Consider the following 23,622-nt stretch of genomic DNA (forward strand, 5'->3'; position numbering starts at 1 on the left):
CATTCCTGTCATTACTGAAAGAGATCATGATACCTCACATCTCAAAATAGGGCTACTTAATGTTAGATCCCTTACTTCAAAGGCAATTATAGTCAATGAACTAATCACTGATCATAATCTTGATGTGATTGGCCTGACTGAAACATGGCTTAAGCCTGATGAATTACTGTTTTAAATGAGGCCTCACCTCCTGGCTACACTAGTGACCATATCCCCCGTGCATCCCGCAAAGGCGGAGGTGTTGCTAACATTTACGATAGCAAATTTCAATTTACATTTTGAGCTTCTAGTCATGAAATCTATGCAGCCGACTCAATCACTTTTTATAGCTACTGTTTACAGGCCTTCTGGGCCATATACAGCGTTTCTCACTGAGTTCCCTGAATTCCTATCGGACCTTGTAGTCATAGCAGATAATATTCTAATCTTTGGTGACTTTAATATTCACATTGAAAAGTCCACAGACCCACTCCAAAAGGCTTTCGGAGCCATCATCGACTCAGTGGGTTTTGTCCAACATGTCTCTGGACCCACTCACTGTCACAGTCATACGCTGGACCTAGTTTTGTCCCATGGAATAAATGTTGTCGATCTTAATGTTTTTCCTCATAATCCTGGACTATCGGACCACCATTTTATTACGTTTGCAATTGCAACAAATAATCTGCTCAGACCCCAACCAAGGACCATCAAAAGTCGTGCTATAAATTCACAGACAACACAAAGATTCCTCGATGCCCTTCCAGACTCCCTCTGCCTACCCAAGGACGCCAGAGGACAAAAATCAGTTAACCACCTAACTGAGGATCTCGATTTAACCTTGCGCAATACCCTAGATGCAGTTGCACCCCTAAAAACTAAAAACATTTCTCATAAGAAACTAGCTCCCTGGTACACAGAAAATACCCGAGCTCTGAAGCAGGCTTCAGAAAATTGGAACGGAAATGGCGCCACACCAAACTGGAAGTCTTCCGACTAGCTTGGAAAGACAGTACCGTGCAGTACCGAAGAGCCCTTACTGCTGCTCGATCATCCTATTTTTCTAACTTAATTGAGGAAAATAAGAACAATCCGAAATTCCTTTTTGATACTGTCGCAAAGCTAACTAAAAAGCAGCATTCCCCAAGAGAGGATGACTTTCACTTTAGCAGTGATAAATTCATGAACTTCTTTGAGGAAAAGATTATGATTATTAGAAAGCAAATTACGGACTCCTCTTTAAACCTGCGTATTCCTCCAAACCTCAGTTGTCCTGAGTCTGCACAACTCTGCCAGGACCTAGGATCAAGAGAGACGCTCAAGTGTTTTAGTACTATATCTCTTGACACAATGATGAAAATAATCATGGCCTCTAAACCTTCAAGCTGCATACTGGACCCTATTCCAACTAAACTACTGAAAGAGCTGCTTCCTGTGCTTGGCCCTCCTATGTTGAACATAATAAACGGCTCTCTATCCACTGGATGTGTACCAAACTCACTAAAAGTGGCAGTAATAAAGCCTCTCTTGAAAAAGCCAAACCTTGACCCAGAAAATATAAAAAACTATCGGCCTATATCGAATCTTCCATTCCTCTCAAAAATTTTAGAAAAGGCTGTTGCGCAGCAACTCACTGCCTTCCTGAAGACAAACAATGTATACGAAATGCTTCAGTCTGGTTTTAGACCCCATCATAGCACTGAGACGGCACTTGTGAAGGTGGTAAATGACATTTTAATGGCATCGGACCGAGCTCTGCATCTGTCCTCGTGCTCCTAGACCTTAGTGCTGCTTTTGATACCATCGATCACCACATTCTTTTGGAGAGATTGGAAACCCAAATTGGTCTACACGGACATGTTCTGGCCTGGTTTAGATCTTATCTGTCGGAAAGATATCAGTTTGTCTCTGTGAATGGTTTGTCCTCTGACAAATCAACTGTAAATTTCGGTGTTCCTCAAGGTTCTGTTTTAGGACCACTATTGTTTTCACTATACATTTTACCTCTTGGGGATGTTATTCGAAAACATAATGTTAACTTTCACTGCTATGCGGATGACACACAGCTGTACATTTCAATGAAACATGGCGAAGACCCAAAATTGCCCTCGCTGGAAGCATGTGTTTCAGACATAAGGAAGTGGATGGCTGCAAACTTTCTACTATTAAACTCGGACAAAACAGAGATGCTTGTTCTAGGTCCCAAGAAACAAAGAGATCTTCTGTTGAATCTGACAATTAATCTTAATGGTTGTACAGTCGTCTCAAATAAAACTGTGAAGGACCTCGGCGTTACTCTGGACCCTGATCTCTCTTTTGAAGAACATATCAAGACCATTTCGAGGACAGCTTTTTTCCATCTACATAATATTGCAAAAATCAGAAACTTTCTGTCCAAAAATGATGCAGAAAAATTAATCCATGCTTTTGTCACTTCTAGGTTAGACTACTGCAATGCTCTACTTTCCGGCTACCCGGAAAAAGCACTAAATAAACTTCAGTTAGTGCTAAATACGGCTGCTAGAATCCTGACTAGAACCCAAAAATGTGATCATATTACTCCAGTGCTAGCCTCTCTACACTGGCATCCTGTCAAAGCAAGGGCTGATTTCAAGGTTTTACTGCTAACCTACAAAGCATTACATGGGCTTGCTCCTACCTATCTCTCTGATTTGGTCCTACCATACATACCTACACGTACGCTACGGTCACAAGACGCAGGCCTCCTAATTGTCCCTAGAATTTCTAAGCAAACAGCTGGAGGCAGGGCGTTCTCCTATAGAGCTCCATTTTTATGGAACGGTCTGCCTACCCATGTCAGAGACGCAAACTCGGTCTCAACCTTTAAGTCTTTACTGAAGACTCATTTCTTCAGTGGGTCATATGATTGAGTGTAGTCTGGCCCAGGAGTGGGAAGGTGAACGGAAAGGCTCTGGAGCAACGAACCGCCCTTGCTGTCTCTGCCTGGCCAGTTCCCCTCTTTCCACTGGGATTCTCTGCCTCTAACCCTATTACAGGGGCTGAGTCACTGGCTTACTGGGGCTCTCTCATGCCGTCCCTGCAGGGGGTGCGTCGCCTGAGTGGGTTGATTCACTGTTGTGGTCATCCTGTCTGGGTTGGCGCCCCCCTTGGGTTGTGCCGTGGCGGAGATCTTTGTGGGCTATACTCAGCCTTGTCTCAGGATGGTAAGTTGGTGGTTGAAGATATCCCTCTGGTGGTGTGGGGGCTGTGCTTTGGCAAAGTGGGTGGGGTTATATCCTTCCTGTTTGGCCCTGTCCGGGGTGTCCTCGGATGGGGCCACAGTGTCTCCTGACCCCTCCTGTCTCAGCCTCCAGTATTTATGCTGCAGTAGTTTGTGTCGGGGGCTAGGGTCAGTTTGTTATATCTGGAGTACTTCTCCTGTCCTATTCGGTGACCTGTGTGAATCTAAGTGTGCGTTCTCTAATTCTCTCCTTCTTTCTTTCTCTCTCTCGGAGGACCTGAGCCCTAGGACCATGCCCCAGGACTACCTGACATGATGGCTCCTTGCTGTCCCCAGTCCACCTGGCCATGCTGCTGCTCCAGTTTCAACTGACCTGAGCCTTAGGACCATGCCCCAGGACTACCTGACATGATGACTCCTTGCTGTCCCCAGTCCACCTGGCCATACTGCTGCTCCAGTTTCAACTGTTCTGCCTTACTATTATTTGACCATGCTGGTCATTTATGAACATTTGAACATCTTGGCCATGTTCTGTTATAATCTCCACCCGGAACAGCCAGAAGAGGACTGGCCACCCCACATATGCTCTCTCTAATTCTCTCTTTCTCTCTCTCGGAGGACCTGAGCCCAAGGACCGTGCCCCAGGACGACCTGACATGATGACTCCTTGCTGTCCCCAGTCCACCTGACTGTGCTGCTGCTCCAGTTTCAACTGTTCTGCCTTGTTATTATTCGACCATGCTGGTAATTTATGAACATTTGAACATCTTGGCCATGTTCTGTTATAATCTCCACCCGGCACAGCCAGAAGTGGACTGGCCACCCCACATAGCCTGGTTCCTCTCTAGGTTTCTTCCTAGGTTTTGGCCTTTCTAGGGAGTTTTTCCTAGCCACCGTGCTTCTACACCTGCATTGCTTGCTGTTTGGGGTTTTAGGCTGGGTTTCTGTACAGCACGTTGAGATATCAGCTGATATCGAAGGGCTATATAAATAGATAAATAGAAACCCAGCCTAAATAGAAACCCAGCCTAGAAACCCAGCCTAGATAAATAACATTTGATTGATTGATTGATTGATTGATTTATTAGATTAATTTAATTTAAACTTTATTCCCAAAAAGTCTACTTTATTCCGGAAGTATTTAAAGTTTTGAAGTACTACACATGTAAAAATAGTAATAATCCAAGTACCAATACACTTATTATTTTGTTCTCTTCACTTGGCCCTAATTCTCTTCCACACACTACGGTAAAGGTTCAAAAAAGAAAGAAGATTGTTGTCTATCAATAATGACAAACCACCTGGTACTGACAACTTACTGAGGATGGTTGCGGACTATATTGCCACCCTTTTTTGCCATCTCTTCAGTCTAAGTCTACAGGGAAGTGTGTGCCCTCAGGCCCTCAGGGAAGGGAAAGTCATTCCGTTACCCAAGAATAGCAAAGCATCTTTTACCGTTTCAAACAGCTGACCAATCAGCCTGCTACCAACCCTTTTTGAGAAAAAATGTGTTGACCAGATACAAAGCAAATTAACAACGGGCTTTCACCACGCTTGTAGTGATGGGCCGCTCAGCAAAAAGAAGCCACTGCTCCAAAACCACCATAAAAAAACAGACTATGGTTTGCAACTGCACATGGGGACAAGGATCATACTTTTTGGAGAAATGTCCCCTGGTCTGATGAAAGAAAAATACAACTGTTTGGCCATAATGACCATCGTTATGTTTGGAAGAAAAAGGGGGAGGCTTATAAGCCGAAGAACACCATCCCAACCGTGAAGCACGGTGGTGGCAGCATCATGTTGTGGGGGTGCTTTGCTGCAGGAGGCACTGGTGCACATCACAAAATAATTGGCATCATGAGGAAGGAGAATTATGTGGATATATTGAAGCAACATCTCAAGACATCAGTCAGGAATGGAAAGCTTGGTAGCAAATTGGTCTTCCATATGGACAGTACCCCAAGCATACTTCCAAAGCTGTGGCAAAAGGACAACAACAAAGTCAAGGTATTGGAGTGGCCATCACAAAGCCCTGACCTCAATCCCATAGAAAATCTGTGGACAGAACTGAAAAAGTGTGTGCAAGCAAGAAGGCCTACAAACCTGATTCAGTTACACCAACTCTGTCAGGAGAAATGGGCCAAAATTGCGCCAAAATGGGCCAAAAAACCCAAGGTTGTGGAAGGCTACCCGAAATGTTTGACCCAAGTTAAACAATTTAAAGGTGATGCTACTAAATACTAATTTGGTATGTAAACTTCTGACTCACTGGGAATGTCATGAAATAAATAAACGCTGAAATAAATCATTCTTTCTACTATTATTCTGACATTTCACATTCTTAAAATAAAGTGGTGATCCAAACTGACTTAAAACAGGGAATTTTTACTTGGATTAAATGTCAGGAATTGTGAAAAACTGAGTTTAAATGCATTTGGCTAAGGTGCATGTAAACATCCGACTTGAACTGTATGTCGATATAGGACTCGTTTTACTGTGGATATAGATACTTTTGTACCTGTTTCCTCCAGCATCTTCACAAGGTCCTTTGCTGTTGTTCTGGGATTAATTTGCACTTTTCACACCAAAGTACGTTCACCTCTAGGAGACAGAATGCGTCTCCTTCCTGAGTGGTATGATGGCTGCGTGGTCCCATGGTGTTTATACTTCGGTACTATTGTTTGTGCAGATGAACATGGTACCTTCAGGTGTTTGGAAATTGCTCCCAAGAATGAACCAGACTTGTGGAGGTCAACAAGTTTTTTTCTGAGGTCTTGGCTGATTTCTTTTGATTTTCCCATGATGTCAAGCAAAGAGCAACTGAGTTTGAAGGTTGACCTTGAAATACATCCACAGGTACACCACAAATGTACTCAAATTATGTAAATTAGCCTATCAGAAGCTTCTAAAGCCATGACATCATTTTCTGGAATTTTCCAAGCTCTATAAAGGCACAGTCAACTTAGTGTATGTAAACTTCTGACCCACTGGAATTGTGGTACAGTGTATTATAAGTGAAATAATCTGTCTATAAACAATTGTTGGAAAAATTACTTGTGTCATGCACAGAGTAGATGCCCTAACCGACTTGCCAGAACATAAGATTCAACAACTGAGACATAAACTGAACCAGGTCCACAGACATTGTACTAACAGAAGTTGAATAATGTGTCCCTGAACAAAGGGGGAATCAAAATCAAAATTAACAGTCAATGCAGCTGGTGGCCACACCAGATACTAAGTACTGCAGTACATCTCCTTCTCATGGACCCAGATGTGCTCAATGGGATTGAGATCCGGGCTCTTTGCTGACCATGGCATAACACTGACATTCCTGTCTTGCAGGAAATAACACACAGAACGAGCAGTATGGCTGGTGGCATTGTCATGCTGGAGGGTCATGTCAGGATGAGCCTGCAGAAAGGGTACCACATGAGGGAGGAGGATGCCTTCCCTGTAACGCACAGTGTTGAGATTGCCTGCAATGACAACAAGCTCAGTCCGATGATGCTGTGACACACAGCCCCAGACCATGACGGATCCTCCAATTCCAAATCAATCCCGCACCAGAGTACAGGCCTTGGTGTAACACTCATTCCTTCGACGATTAACACGAAACCAACCATCGCCCCCTGGTGAGACAAAACCGCGACTCGTCAGTGAAGAGCACTTTTTGCCAGTCCTGTCTGGTCCAGTGACGGTGGGTTTGTGCCCATAGACGACATTGTTGCCGGTGATGTCTGGTGAGAACCTGCCTTACAACAGGCCTACAAGCCCTCAGTCCAGCCTCTCTCAGCCTATTGCGGACAGTCTGAGCACTGATGGAGGGATTGTGTGATCCTGGTGTAAATCGGGCAGTTGTTGTTGCCATTCTGTACCAGGAACGCAGCTGTGATGTTCGGATGTACCGATCCTGTGCAGGTGTTGTTACACGTGGTCTGCCACTGTGAGGACGATCAGCTGTCCGTCCTGTCTCCCCATTGTGCTGTCTTAGGTGTCTCACAGTACGGACATTGCAATTTATTGCCCTGGCCACATCTGCAGTCCTCATGCCTCCTTGCAGCATGCCTAAGGACCGTTCACGCAGATGAGCAGGGACCCTGGGCATCTTTCTTTTGGTGTTTTTCAGAGTCAGTAGAAAGGCCTCTTTAGTGTCCTACGTTTTCATAACTGTGACCTTAATTGCCTACCGTCTGTAATCTGTTAGTGTCTTAACAACCATTGCACAGGTGCATCTTCATTTATTGTTTATGGTTCATTGAACAAGCAACCCTTTACAATGAAGATCTGTGAAGTTTTGGGATTTTTTTCCTACTTATCTTTGAAAGACAGGGTCCTGAAAAAGGGATGTTTTTTTGTTGCTGAGTTTATGTTACTGTGAAATGAAAAAATTACATTGCATAATGAAAGGAGGCTAAATTCAATCACCTCTAGCAAAACAGTCAACCTGATAGAAGATTGATAGAACTTACGTCAGATACAGTACGTCTTTGTAGAGAGGCACATGGCATTGCTGTTTAGGAAAAGCCTAATTTTATATGGGAACTCAGAACAAACCCAACTAACTAGATGTTTCAGTCTCATAGGCAACCAGTTAAACATCTAGCAAGAAACAAAGTTCTGCCTCTAGCTATATCAGTTCCTTATAAAGTAAAATAGAAGCAAGAATGAGGAGATAAGCTTACAGCTGCCAAACTTCAGTGGACAGGAGTGGGAATCCATAGGGAAGTCTTCGAGGTGCATGGGACATTCCGCCTGGACCGTTAACCTGAGTAAATACAAAAATACAGACGCAAGAGTTCACATCACCCCAGAACCTCAGGGCTACTCTCTCAGTGCAGTTGTTTTGTTGTGCTACCATGTTTCTTTTGAATGGCCTCATCTCTCCTCACTTTCAGGCTATGCTGAGACCTTGTATGTACACATACTGTATGGTTTTCATAGGGTGATGCTGACTACCTGTACAATAGCAGTAGATCTCAATGCTGGCGTTGGCTGCTGCACTGACATCCCCTTGTCCTTTGACCTGAGGACATCTCTTTTAGCTCTCTAATGAAACCAGGGGTAATAAAAAAACAAGCACTTGTTACCTCATAGTGTACAACAGTGTTCCATCCTCCATGATCCGGAGCAGTTTGTTGGGCATGGTCATGTTGTGAGCGACAGATTTCTTCCCATTGTGGAAGAAGGTATCTGGCGTCCAGATCTTACTGGCCATCAGGTTGTTCAGCCGCAGGATATTCATCGGCCCATTGAACTTCAGCCTCTCGTCAATCCAGCTCTGACGGAAGAACACGTCCACGGTGTATTCCTGACAAAGAGCAGAGTACAAAAGACTTTAGCACAGGTTGAGATATGGTTAATGAAGAGACTGCAATGGCAGAGGGTGTTATAAAAACAACTTAGATCTGGTATACCTACTGCTGCATCATAACATGTGTTTTGAATAAGTATAGTGAAACCATAAGGGTATTAAAGCTCCTCAATCAATAAAATAAATCAAAAAGTGTGTTCTAAAGTGGTGCCTCCTGAGTCAGTGTTTGAGGTTGCACCTGGTTTGTTATGTCTGGGGACATGCAGAGTCAGTGGTGGATGCCTGCTCCCTGCCCTCTTGCTAATGTCAGGGTGGATTTACATCAGTACCCCCTATCCCGTCAGCATCTGGCCCTCTGGAGTCTGGTGGGTACAACCCTCCTTCCCATACGCAAAGCCCCCAGGCTTCTGACCCCCACGGGCTTTACTGAGCAGTTCATGGGGCGACACACAAGGGTAAATGATTCCTGGACTCTGAAACCCTTTGAATTTGAAGCCCTTAAAAACACATGCTCAAAGACTTCAATGACAACTGTGAAGTTGCAATCCGTTTTTCCCAGAGTAAATTACTTTCTTTGTTAACACACTCCAAGAGCACAAGTTAGCGCTGTGATGTCTCACAATGGATGTTAATGGGTTGAGTTACCCCAAACAGAGAAAGCCCTGTGAGAAAGCCTAGAGAAAAGCTCTGTACCAGTCCAATCCACTATTATCACCTGGGTCCAATTTTTTAAAAGTTACCAATACGGATCATTTCAGCTATTAGATAGAATTAAATGCATAGAAATAAAATGAACAGAACTGGTGTCCCCATTCAAGTCAATGAGTTGTCCATTCTATTCATTCTATTTCTGTGCATTTAATGTCTGATAGGCAAAATCCAAATAGATAACTTTGGAAAAACTGGGCCCTGGTCAGTCAAATGAAAGTAGTCTAGAAATGTATCGTCCAATATTCGGCCTAATAATGATTTGTTTTATCTAACACTATGACACTGATTCTATGTCACAAGAGCTCTGTGGAGGGTTCCCAATAAGGAGAGAGGGAAATATAGAAGCCATATATTTACAGACACAAAGCATAGGGAGCAGCAGGGATGCTGTCAAATATATGAGAGAGAGAGAGTGAGAGAGAGAGAGAGAGAGAGAGAGAGAGAGAGAGAGAGAGAGAGAGAGAGAGAGAGAGAGAGAGAGAGAGAGAGAGAGAGAGAGAGAGAGAGAGAGAGAGAGAGAGAGATGCCACTATCAGAGAAACACTATCAAAACAGAGTGAAGATTATCCACTATGAGCTGGCAGGAGCCTCTAAATTAATTATACATGTGCCATTTCTTCTTCTTTTTTAAGGCGCTAGTTCGGTAGCAACCATTTCCCCCCTCTTCTTTATGGTTTAAATATTTGAGAGCAGGCTGAAATGGAGGACTGAGAGTGTGGTGGAGGGAAACTGAGAAAAGCTTTTAAAGCCCAGCAGGTACGAGCCTGGAGCTTGCAGAACAAGGCCAAAGGAAAGAAAAGGGGCGAGAGGGTGAGACAGAGAAAGAAAAAAGAAATGGGACACAGAGAGTGAGGACTCTGTGAACATGATATGCCTGTGTATGTACAGTATGTGTGTGTGTCTAAGAAAAAAAAAGTGCAGCTATAACGGCAACAGAGACAGACACAGTAGTGATGCTACCCCAAAATCACATGAAATGTTGATGGACCAATCAGAATTTAAAGGGTCAGTCTCTGTCCTACTCAAAATATATGTGAAATACTTAACATATATCAATTTATATCTATTGTTAAACATAAGCTTATATATAAAACAAAATCTGAAATAAATCATGAATTAATGTATCTTCATAGATGAAAGAAGCTGAATATATTTCACTAAGAGCTTTATCGTAGTAGTCTAATACCTAGTATAACACTTACCATGTCTGTGTCTGACACTGGACCAAAACTTGTGACATAAATATCAGTCTTCACCTCTGTCACCCGATCTGTAAAATATATGCATACAAAAAATGTTTTAAATGTATTTAAAATGGTTGTTTTTATATCGTCGCAACAACTGATTTTAATGCTTCATTCATGTTTCATATGTATATTTTTAGGTCTATCTGTTCATGTCAACAAGGCATCCATTCGCAAATCCCATGTTAAAACACATGTTTTTGAGAACTGTGAGGTACATCTGGAATGAGATGTGGTTGAGATCAATCCAGCCACTGAAAGCCATGATTTCACATTAAACTTAGATGTCTGTGCTGTCATGGCAACGCTTTGTCCACGATTCCACATTTACATTTTCTCATTGCTCATCTTCCTGCCTCAGACTCCCTGGTGAACAGTGGGATGGGAACATACACTATATCATGTTACGTCTGCGCTGTCCTCATGGGGAAAACACACTCACTCTCCTCACTGCCCTTCAGACACTTTAGGGGCATCTCAATTGGCTAAAGCGGCCTCATTTCCTGGTCCAACTCTCCATGTAAAGGAATTAATTCTGACCTAAGTATAGTAAAAGCAGTGTTGATGTCTACCAGGTCAGAGTTACATATTGATCGTGGGTAGGGTGATTTAATGTACTCCCATATAATCTCAAAGCAATATGATACCTACTGAAAAGTACAATCCAAATCCAATCTAACACGAACGTATCATCAATAATATGGGGCAGCAGGTTAGCCTAGTGGTTAGAGAGTTGGACTAGCAACCGGAAGGTTGCAAGTTCAAACCCCCAAGCTGACAAGGTACAAATCTGTTATTCTGCCCCTGAACAGGCACTGTTCCTAGGCTGTCATTGAAAATAAGAATTTGTTATTAACTGACTTGCCTAGTTAAATAAAGGTTTAAAAATATATATTGTTTTTAAAAGATCATTCTTATATGTAGTAAATGCATGTGTGCACGCAAATACAGGCCATCACACAGATACACTGGCCATCACACACATACACAGGCCATCAGACACATACACAAACACAGGTCCTCACACACAAATACAGTCACACTCCTAATTCACACTCTCAAAAATATAGTGAAGGAACAGCAAACAACTGCCAAAAGCAAAAGTGTTCAGGAAGCACCCCAGTGACCAATAACACTGTGCCTTCAGAAATGTCCATATTTTGTTGTGTTAAAGTCTGAAACAAAATTGATTAAATTTAGGTTTTTTTGGCACTGGCCTACACACCATAGTCGCAACACAGTGGAATTGAGTTTTTCATTTTTTTTACAAATTAATTAAAAATGAAAAACTTAAATATCTTGAGTCAATAAGTACTCCACTCCACTGTTTTATGGCAAGCCTAAATAGGTTCAGGAGTAAATATCTGCATGGACTCACTCTGTGTGCAATAAAAGTGTTTAACATGATTTTTGAATGACTACCTCATCGTTGTACTCCACTCCACACAATTATCTGTAAGGTCCCCCAGTCAAGCAATGAATTTCAAACACAGATTCAACCACAAGGACCAGGGAGGTTTTCCAATACCTCGTAAAGAAGGGCACCTATTTTTACATGGGTAAAAAAAGCAAACATTGAATATCCCTTTGAGCATGGTGAAGTAATAAATTACATTTTTGGATGATGTATCATTACACCCAGTCACTACAAAGATACAGGCATCCTAGCTAACTCAGTTGCCAGAGAGGAAACCATTCAGGGGTTTCACCATTTAAAAAAAAATTGAACTTTATTTAACTTTATTTAACTAGGTAAGTCAAATTCTTATTTTCAATGACGGCCTAGGAACAGTGGATTAACTGCCTTGTTCAGGGGCAGAACGACAGATTTTTACACTGTCAGCTCAGGGATTCAATCTTGCAACCTTTTGGTTACAAATCAAATCTATTTATATAGCCCTTCGTACATCATATCTCAAAGTGCTGTACAGAAACCCAGCCTAAAACCCCAAACAGCAAGCAATGCAGGTTTAGAAGCACGGTGGCTAGGAAAAACTCAGTAAAAAGGCCAAAACCCAGGAAGAAACCTAGAGAGGAACCAGGCTATGAGGGGTGGCCAGTCCTCTTCTGGCTGTGCTGGGTGGAGATTATAACAGAACATGTCCAAGATGTTCAAATGTTCATAAATTACCAGCTTGGTCAAATAATAATAATCACAGTAGTTGTCGAGGGTGCAGCAAGTCAGCACCTCAGGAGTAAATGTCAGTTGGCTTGTCATAGCCAATCATTAAGAGTATCTCTACCACTCCTGCTGTCTCTACAGAGTCTCTAGAGAGTACTAGTCCAAAGCTCTAACCACTAGGCTACCTGCTGCCCAGGCCAATGGTGATTTTAAAGTTACAGGATGGATCAGCAACATTGTAGTTACTCCACAATACGAACCCAATTGACAGAGTGAAAATAAAAATATAGTGGAAATAAAAATATTCCAAAACATGGGTCCTGTTTGCAATAAGGCACTAAGTAATACAATAAAAAATGTGGCAAAGCAATTAACTTTTGTCCTGAATACAAAATGGTATGTTTGGGGAAATCCAACACAACACATCACTGAGTACCACTCTTCATATTTTCAAGCATCGTGGTGTCTGCATCATGTTCTGAATATGCTCGTAATTGTTAAGGACTGGGAAGTTTCAGGATAAAAAATAAACAGAATAGACCTAAGGGAAAAAAAAATCATTGGCAAGGTTAGCAAACTTGGGCAACAACAAATTCTGAACCTACGCAACCATGCATAACTCACCAAATTATAGGATTAATATTTTGAATTCTGTGAAGTGAGGTGGAAGAGGTGGAAAAAAGTATTGTTGTCTATCAACAATGACAAGCCACCTGGGTCTGACAACTTGGAAGGAAGATTACTGAAAAGGATAGCGGACGATCATGCCAACTCCTATTTGCCATCTCTTCAATCTAAGCCTACAGGACAGTGTGTGCCCTCAGGCTTGGAGGAAAGCAAAAGTAATTCCATTGCCAAAGAATAGCAAAGCACCCTTTACAGGCTCAATCAGGCAGTTAGTAAACTTTTGGAAAAAGTTGTGTTTGACCAGATTCAATGCTATTTCACAGTAAACAAACAACAGATTTTCAGCAGGCATTAAACATGTACGGCACTTACACAAATGACTGATGATTGGCTGAGAGAAATTGATAATAAAAAGATTGTGAGAGCTGTTTTGGTAAGACTTCAGCGGAGCATTTGAGATTATAGATCATAATCTGCTGCTGAAAAAACATGGCTTTACATAACCTGCTTTACATCCCTCATCTAAAAATGTCGCTGGAGAAAGACGTTTTACATGTCCCCAACCGATAGTGTTTTATATTTCAATTATTTGTGTTTTGTGTAACTTATTTGTTAAACTTATTTTGTACATAATGTTGCTGCTACCGTCTCTTCGATAACTTCTGGGCATCAGTACTGAGATTACTGACCACGGACTAGCAGAATCCTTTTTTTCCTTTAACGAGTCTGATAAACCTGACACGAACGACATACTGCTTTCTCGGGAACAGGCCCAGATCCCCGTGATTTGCGTGTAGACGAAATGGAGAAAAAGGGGCCAAAGGGCGGGCTGCCTTCTGAGAATTCGTAGGCAATCGAATAAACCCCCACTCCCTTCCATTCTGCTAGCAAACGTGCAATCTCTGGAGGATAAAATAGATGACCTATGTGGAAGATTAAACTACCAACGGGACATTCAAAACTGTAATATCTTATGCTTCATGGAGTCATGGCTGAAAGACAACACTGTCAACATACAGCTGGCTGGTTATATGCTGTACCGGCAGGATAGAACAGCAGTGTCTGGTAAAACAAGGGGCGGCGGACTATGTATTTTTATTTTAAAAAACAGCTAGTTCACGATATCTAAGGAAGTCTCGAGCTATTGCTCGCCTGAGGTAGAGTATCTCATGATGAACTGTAGACCACACTACCTACCTAGATAGTTTTCATCTGTATTTTTCGTAGCTGTTTACATACCACCACAGTCAGAGGCTGGCACTAAGACAGCATTGAATGCGCTGTATTCCGCCAGAAGTAAACGCTCACCCAGAGGCGGCGCTCCTAGTAGCCGGGGACTATAATGCAGGGAAACTTAAATCCGTATTACCAAATTTCTATCAGCATGTTAAATGTGCAACCAGAGGAAAACAAACTCTGGACAACCTTTACTCCACACACAGAGACGCATACAAAGCTCTCCCTCGTCCTCCATTTGGCAAATCTAACCATAATTCTATCCTCCTGATTCCTGTTTACAAGCAAAAATTAAAGCAGGAAGCACCCGTCACTAGATCAATAAAAAGTGGTCAGATGAAGCAGATGCTAAGCTACAGGACTGTTTTGCTAGCACAGACTGGAATATGTTCCGGGATTCCTCCGATGGCATTAATTAAGGAGTACACCACATCAGTCATTGGCTTCATCAATAAATGTATCGTTGACTTCGTCCCCACAGTGACTGTACATACATACCCCAACCAGGCAACGTCCGTTCTGAGCTAAAGGCTCAGCTGCCACTTTCAACGAGCCGGACTCTAACCTGGAAGCTTATAAGAAATCCCGCTATGCCCCCCGACGAACGATCAAACAGCCAAACCGTCAATACAGGACTAAGATTGAATCGTACTACACCGGCTCTGATGCTCGTCGGATGTGGCAGGGCATGCAAACCATTACAAACTACAAAAGGAAGCACAGCCGAGAGCTGCCCAGTGACACGAGCCTACCAGACGAGCTAAACTACTCCTATACTCGCTTCGAGGCAAATGGCACTGAAACATGCATGAGAGCATCATCTGTTCCGGAAGACTGTGTGATCACGCTCTCCACAGCTGATGTGAGGAAGACCTTTAAACAGGTCAACATTCACTAGGCCGCAGGGCCAGTCGGATTATCAGGACGTGTACTGCGAGCATGCGCTGACCAACTGGCAAGTGTCTTCACAGATATTTTCAACCTCTCCCTGTCTGAGTCTGTAATACCAACATGTTTTAAGCAGACCACCATAGATGATGCAATCTCTATTGCATTCCACACCTGGACAAAAGGAACAACAATGTGAGAATGCTATTCATTGACTACAGCTCAGCGTTCAACACCATAGTGCCCTCAAAGCTCATCAATAGGCTAAGGACCCTGGGACCAAACACCTCACTCTGCAACTGGATCCTGGACTTCCTGACGGGCCGCCCCCAGGTGAGAAGGGTAGGTAACAACACATCCGCCACGCTGATCCTCAACACAGGGCCCCTCAGGTGTGTGTGCTCAGCCCCCTTCCGTACTCCCTGTTCACTCATGACACACGGCCAGGCACGGCTCCAACACCGTCATTAAGTTTGCAGATGACACAACAGTGGTAGGCCTAATCACCGACAATGACGAGACAGCCTATAGGTAGGAGGTCAGAGAACGGGCCGTGTAGTGCCAGGACAACAACCTCTCCCTCAACGTTATCAAGACAAGGAGATGATTGTGGACTACAGAAAAAAGAGGACCCGAGCACGCCCTCATTCTCATCGACAGGGCTACACTGGAGCAGGTTGAGAGGTTCAAGTTCCTTGGTGTCCACATCACCAACAAACTAACATGGTCTAAGCACACCAAGACATGAAAAGGGCACGACAAAATCTATTCTCCCTCAGGAGACCTTGAAATATTTGTCATGGGTACTCAGATCCTCAAAAGGTTCTACAGCTGCACCATCGAGAGCATCACTGCCTGGTATGGCAACTGCTTGGCCTCCAACCTCAAGGCAATACAGAGGTTAGTGCGAACGGCCTAGTACATCACTGGGGCCAAGCTCCCTGCCATCCAGGACCTCTATACCAGGCGGTGTCAGAGTAAGGCCCTAAAAAAATTGTCATAGACTGTTCTCTCTGCTACCGTATGGCAAGCGGTACCGGAGCACCAAGTCTAGGTCCAAGAGGCTTCTAAACAGCTTCTAACCCAAGCCATAAGACTCCTGAACACCTAATCAAATGGCTACCCAGACTATTTGCATTGCCCCCCCCTCTCCAATACTGCTGCTACTCTCAGTTGTTATCATCTATGCATAGTCACTTTAATAACTCCACCTACATGTACATATTACCTCAATTAACCTGTGCCCCCACACATTGATCCTGTACCAGTAACCTTTATATACTGTCGTCTGCTATTGTTATTTTACTGCTGCTCTATAATTACCTGTTACTTTTATTTCTTATCCGTATTTTTTAAAACTGCATTGTTGGTTAGGGGCTCATAAGTAAGCATTTCACTCTAAGGTCTACAACTGTTGTATTCGGTGCATGTGACTAATAAAATGTGATTTGATATTGTGGATCGAGAGTTAGCTGTCTAACAGAACATAGGGGATGTTCTTTAATGGAAGCCTCTCCAGCATAATCCAGGTAGAGTTAGACATTCCCCAGGGCAGCTGTCTAGGCCCCTTAATTTTTTCAGTCTTTACTAATGACCTGCCACTGGCTCTGAGTAAAGCCGGTGTGTCTATGAAAGCTGATGGCTCAACACATCAGCTACCACAGCAAGTGAAATCACTGCAAATCTTTAAAAAAGAGTGCAGTTAAAAAATTGGTGGGAAGAAATAATTGAGTCCTACATTTTTCAAAAACTAAAAGCATTGTATTTGGGACAAATCATTCACTGAACCCTAAACCTCAACTAAATCTTGTAATGAATAATACGGAAATTGAGCAAGTTGAGGAGACAAAACGGCTTGGAGTAACCTTGGATTGTAAACTATCGTGGTCAAAACACAATGATGCAACAGTAGCTAAGCTAGGGAGAGGTCTGTCCATAATAAAGCATTGTTCTGCTTTCTTAACAACACTATCAACAAGGCAGGTCCTCGTTTTGTTGCACCTGGACTACTATCCAGTCATGTGGTCATGTGCCACCAAGAGGGACTTTTGGTGGCACAAACAATTGCAATAGGCCCAGAACGGGGCAGCACGGTTTGCCCTTAAAATATACACGGAGAGCTAACATTAATAATATGCATGTCATTCTCCATTGGCTCAAAGTAGAGGAGAGATTGACTGAATCACTACTTATATTTGTGAACGGTATTGACATGTTGAATGCACCGAGCTGTCTGTTTAAAAACTACTAGCACACAGCTCAGACATCAATGCCTTCCCCACAAGACATGCCACCAGAGGTCTCTTCACAGTCCCCAATTCCAGAAAAGACTATGGGAGGCACACAGTACTACATAAAGCCATGACTATATAGAACTCTATTCCACATCAAGTAACTCATGCAAACAGTAAAATTAGATGTAACCTGAACCTGGTTCAGTCTGCTTTCCACCAGACACTGGGAGATGAATTCATCTTTCAGGAGGACAATAACTTAAAACACAAGGCCATATCTACACTGGAGCTGCTTACCAAGAAGACAGTCAATGTTCCTTGTGACAGTTTTGACTTAAATCTGCTTGAAAATCTATGGCATGACTTTAAAGTGGTTGTCTAGCAATGATCAACAACCAATTTGACAGAGCTTGAAGAAATTAGAAAATAATATTGTACAATCCAGGTATGCAAAGACTCACAGCTGTAATCACTGCCAAAGGTGATTCTAACATGTATTGAGTCGGGGTGTGAATACTTATGTAAATTAGATATTTCTGTATTTCATTTTCAACACATTTGCAAACATTTTGAGAAATCTGTTTTCACTTTTATTAAATACACCATGAACATGGATTATCCTAATACCTGTGTGATAACTGGGTGCAGAAACAATGGAGCTCTGGGTAATCTCAAACAAGGTTTACATTGACTTTCACAAATTGTGCAACAACAGTTTTGGTAATTGTTTTGAAAATCATTATCACTTATTTCAAATTCTTTGTCATCTCAACGCGTCAGAATTCATGCCTTTTTTATCTGTTATGAGGTTTGCTGAGCTTCTTACATTTTCTTTTGAGGTCAGGAGTGAAAAACAAACAAACAGTCTACTTATTTTGAATTGCACTGAATTGTCTACAACTGTAAGCGTTGATTTAAGCCAAACCTGGGAGCTATTGTGCAATTCTAAAATCTCTTAGTGAAAAATCCCATTTCCCATAAATAGAACAGCTATTTCCCAGTACACATCTGGTGCATCTGTCTTCTTTGGTCTCATGGGAAACCAAATTAACATTACTGCCTGACTGTAGAGGGCTTCTGTCATGAAATAATATCTATAACTACAGTAGATAAACATCAACATAAATCATAGCACCTTGTGGGCTTTTCTAGGATCCATGAAAAGTTAAAACCTCAGTAAGTCCTCAATAAACGAGTCAAGAAAGCATATTCAATCACACAAATGGGATCAGTGACTGTACTGGGATCAGTGTACTGTATAACCATGATCAGTCATCTTTTACGGACCAGGCATTATAAATCACACCACTCACACCTAATATGGGCTGCTCTTGGATCAGTAAGAAGCCAGAAGCAAAGTACATCCTTGCCAGCAAATCACAATTGGAGCTATAGTACCATTGTAAGGGAAATTACCTCGAAACAAGGCCAGTTGTAAACTGCACATGACTAAAGGGCTGTCCCAAATGTGAATTTGTATCCTTCTGGATGTGAATTTTCAGCAAAGCCACAGTTATCAGGATAATCACATTGACACAGTAGGCATTTGGTTTTTCGTTATCTTACCTTTTCTAACAAAATGCCCTAGTTGTGACTAAGACTAATCTTTGTACACTACATCCAGTGTCTATGCCGCTCATTAGAACTGGGACAATGGGAGCCTCTCTTGGGAGCCATTGAGGTATTGGGAGCTATTTTGCCTTGTGAGTCATAGGACACTATGAATTAGAGAGTCCACAATCATAATGAAATTGTTGCAATCCCTATTACTAGCCTGTTCAACCTCTCTTTCGTGTTGTCTGAAATTCCCAAAGATTGGAAAGCAGCTGCGGTCATCCCCCTCTTCAAAGGGGGGAACACTCTTGACCCAAACTGCTACAGACCTATATCTATCCTACCCTGCCTTTCTAAGGTCTTTGAAAGCCAAGTCAACAAACAGATTAGCGACCATTTCGAATCCAACCGCACCTTCTCCGCTATGCAATCTGTTTTCCGAGCTGGTCAAGGGTGCACCTCAACCACGCTCAAGGTCCTAAACGACATCTTAACTGCCATCGATAAGAAACAATACTGTGCAGCTGTATTCGTAGACCTGGCCAAGGCTTTCGACTCTGTCAATCACCACATCCTCATCGGTAGACTCGATAGCCTTGGTTTCTCAAATGATTGCCTTGCCTGGTTCACCAACTACTTCTCTGATAGAGTTCAGTGTGTCAAATTGGAGGGCCTGTTGTCCGGGCCTCCGGCAGTCTCTATGGGGGTGCCACAGGGTTCTCTGTATACATCAATGATGTCGCTCTTGCTGCTGGTGAGTCTCTGATCCACCTCTATGCAGACGACACCATTCTGTATACTTCTGGCCCTTCTTTGGACACTGTGTTAACAACCCTCCAGACGAGCTTCAATGCCGTACAACTCTCCATCTCTGGCCTCCAACTGCTCTTAAATACAAGTAAAACCAAATGCATGCTCTTCAACCGATCGCTGCCTGCACATGCCCGCCCGTCCAGCATCACTACTCTGGACAGTTCTGACTTAGAATATGTGGACAACTACAAATACCTAGGGGTCTGGTTAAACATTAAACTCTCCTTCCAGACTCACATCAAACATCTCCAATCCAAAGTTAAATCTAGAATTGGCTTCCTATTCCTATTTCGAAAACAAAGCATCGTTCACTCATGCTGCCAAACATACTCTCGTATTCTACCGGTCCTCGACTTTGTGGATGTCATTTACAAAATAGCCTCCAATACCCTACTCAATAAATTGGATGCAGTCTATCACAGTGCCATCTGTTTTGTCACCAAAGCCCCATAATAGTACCCACCACTGCGACCTGTACGCTCTCGTTGGCTGGCCCTTGCTTCATACTCGTCGCCAAACCCACTGGCTCCAGGTCATCTACAAGACCCTGCAAGGTAAAGTAGCAGCACCCACCTGTAGCACGCGCTCCAGCAGGTATATTTCTCTGGTCATCCCCAAAACCAATTCTCCCTTTGGCCGCCTCTCCTTCCAGTTCTCTGCTGCCAATGACTGGAACGAACTACAAAAATCTCTGAAACTGGAAACACTTATCTCCCTCACTAGCTTTAAGCACCAGCTGTCAGAGCAGCTCACAGATTACTGCACCTGTACATAGCCCATCTATAATTTAGCCCAAACAACTACCTCTTCCCCTACTGTAATTATTTATTTATTTTGCTCCTTTGCACCCCATTACTTCTATTTCTACTTCGCACATTCTTCCACTGCAAATCTACCATTCCAGTGTTTTACTTGCTATATTGTATTTACTTCGTCACCATGGCCTTTTTTTTGCATTTACCTCCCTTATCTCACCTCATTTGCTCACATCGTATATAGAATAATTTTTCTACTGTATTATTGGCTGTATGTTTGTTTTACTCCATGTGTAACTCTGTGTTGTTGTATGTGTCGAACTGCTTTGCTTTATCTTGGCCAGATCACAATTGTAAATGAGAACTTGTTCTCAACTTGCCTACCTGGTTAAATAATGGTGAAATAAAATAAAATAAATAATAAAATACACTGCTCAATCATCATGGTGAGCCAGACACACCAAAACACACAGCGACATTTGAGTGTCAACGGTTTAAATGGATGCACGCAAACAAAACTTCAAATTGACTGGGTCAGCCCTAAATAAAACAGCCTAGAATAGCTCTTACAGTATCTCTTCTGTTACAGCAGATAATACTTTCTGTGTTGTTGTCTTGGTGATAAGGGTGATGCAAATGCAAGCTCAGTAACTCATTCTGACACCAGACAAGTTATTTGGGAATTTAAACAAGCTTCTATCTGGGGAAATGCAAGAGACTGACACAAGAACATGTTAAATCTCAAAGATATTTATATGTCCTGGAGTCCTACTAGGTGTACAGGCTTTTGCTCCAGCTCTACTCTAGCACACCTGATTATATTAATCAAGGTCCTGCTGAGCAGCTGATCAACATTTAAAACCAATTTAACTTTCATTTTATTTAATTTTATATGGAAAGTATGCAATGTTAACTGCTCACCGCCAAGTCCAGGTCGTAAACGGTTGTCATAGCCATCCAGAAGGCTGTCCAAGATCCGGGTGAACAGAGTGATATTGTTTTTGAAGGCTTCTGAAGCATATGCCGATGATTCCACTCTTGATCTACGTAGGTAACATTAAGTAGCAGAAACATCAATGATTAGGAGAGATGTGAGGGGAAAATTGACATATGTGGGAAAAACATTGTTTTTGTGTGTTTTCCTAAGGAACATAAAAACCTAATTCAACCTCTCTCTGCCAACTTCGTCTCTTGAAATTGGACAGAGCACTACGGGAAAAACAATTGTTCTGTAGCCATCTATTAAGGACCACAAAAGTGAATTAATGTGGTTCAGTTGGCTTCTTGCAAAGACAACCAGCCTCTCTCTCTCATTTGTTGATTATAGAACAGACAATTCCACCTCACCAAAGAAATTCCTAAACATTTCCGAAGATAAATGAAGGAAGGCACCAAGAAATCGAGCATCAATCGATTATCACATTACTACGTTTTCTTTCTTCAGATTCATACAAATGTTCTAACTTCCTGGAGCTGTGCGCAATCTCCACATATAGTCTCCTTTTCAGGTCACCGCGCAATTGGTGTCTCCGCTCTCCACACAAATTGTGCCAGGCACCATGTTATCACGATAATAAAATTTAAATAAAATGTATTCCAATCTGAGAACCATTTAGAGTGGCCAAAATTGAGAAGATTTAGAACGTGCAGATGCAGTGCTCGCAAACACCGCTTACTGTTTTTTCTATTGATTGTTTATTTTTTTATGAAGAAAATTCAACGAAACTTACCTTGACTGCCACAGTACCATCATCGAGAAGAACACCGCTAGATAATGTGATAAATCCAACCGCTTGGTCATTGCTGAAATACAAACCTACAGAATGGGAGGATGCCTAATTAAAGGCAATATTCAGAGCCCGAAATTCCATTCATGAAGACATTCGATTAAAATGCTAAGCAATACCATTAATTCTGAATTATTGTCTTATGTTAACAAATTAATGCAAACTAATTCTATAAACCTTTTTCTCTATCCAAAATCAAATAGTCATGCGCTGTATAGTCTATAAATTCCATGCAAAGACATCAAATGTGATGGCAACATGCAAAACACAAATAAATTCGACCACTCTATAAAAAACACGATACATATTTTTTTTTAAACATATTGAAGTTATTGAAAACTCCATTATTATTTGCTGGAATGGAGAGCAAGAAGATGTTTTGAAAACGTTTTGGAAATCATCAAACCTTCAAGGCAACTGTCACTTAGACGCAGAAAAACAAAGAGGCGATTGACAGCTAGGCTACCTGACTAGCGCAAGGTATCCACCCTTTGATTTTCTTTCTGAGAACTCAGCTGTAAAGTTGCGCCCAAGAGCACTGTGCATTATCTAAATTACACCACGGAGATTTGGCAATGTACTCGGAGTGCGCGTAAAAATGTTGATTGTATTCCAAACCCTGAAAAATCCAAAAGACCGAATGTAGCTCTGTCCATCTGTATCCAAGTGCCGTGGTTCACAATTATATTCGATATTGGCTCCCGCCTTTCACCTGTAACGGAAGCACCCGCGCGCCCAATTCCGCGTGGCTCGAGCCACGGAGAAAAGTGAGGAAGACGAGCGAGTCAGAAATACTAGGTCCTAGAGATAGCTTCCACCATTTGACCACCAGAATAAATCCCAGATGTGATTTCCAGGGACAAATTTATGTTTGAGGGTTCTGGAAAAGCTCTTTCTCTGCAACACAAAGCACACCACCACCATACAAAAACTAGAACTGGTCTCAAGTAAAGGAGTTGGATAGATGCTAAGATGTTATTTGAGGCACTTTGGATGCGCTCAAGAGGCTGCGTGACTTCGCCTATCCTAATTAACTCAGAAATGAACATGGTCTCAGGGCAATTGGTATTATTGTGTGACAATCCATTCAGTATGATACTGTATATTAGGTTACATTATGAATGGAATCGCAGTTGTACAATATCATATGCAT

At 42.4% G+C, this 23,622-nt stretch overlaps 1 protein-coding gene across 2 annotated transcripts in view; it reads right to left on the reverse strand.

Moving 5' to 3' along the window:
* The window catches only part of LOC118362633 (gamma-aminobutyric acid receptor subunit alpha-2-like), a 41,091-nt gene extending 17,701 nt beyond the window's left edge, over nucleotides 1–23,390 (reverse strand). Inside the window, exons 1-6 of one of the 2 annotated variants that reach the window (XM_035743130.2) lie at nucleotides 22,936–23,390; nucleotides 22,413–22,498; nucleotides 21,604–21,725; nucleotides 10,412–10,479; nucleotides 8,275–8,495; nucleotides 7,870–7,952 (exon numbers count right to left, since the gene is read on the reverse strand). In XM_035743130.2, coding sequence (XP_035599023.1) covers nucleotides 7,870–7,952; nucleotides 8,275–8,495; nucleotides 10,412–10,479; nucleotides 21,604–21,725; nucleotides 22,413–22,483 — 565 coding nt within the window. In that variant the 5' untranslated portion in view covers nucleotides 22,484–22,498; nucleotides 22,936–23,390. Of the gene's footprint in view, nucleotides 1–7,869; nucleotides 7,953–8,274; nucleotides 8,496–10,411; nucleotides 10,480–21,603; nucleotides 21,726–22,412; nucleotides 22,499–22,875 lie in introns of both variants that reach the window. The other variant, XM_035743129.2, reaches the window with a different exon arrangement.
* Between the last annotated feature and the right edge of the window lie 232 nt (nucleotides 23,391–23,622).

The sequence above is a fragment of the Oncorhynchus keta genome, chromosome 29, assembly GCF_023373465.1.
Source record: "Oncorhynchus keta strain PuntledgeMale-10-30-2019 chromosome 29, Oket_V2, whole genome shotgun sequence".
Classification (NCBI taxonomy): domain Eukaryota; kingdom Metazoa; phylum Chordata; class Actinopteri; order Salmoniformes; family Salmonidae; genus Oncorhynchus; species Oncorhynchus keta.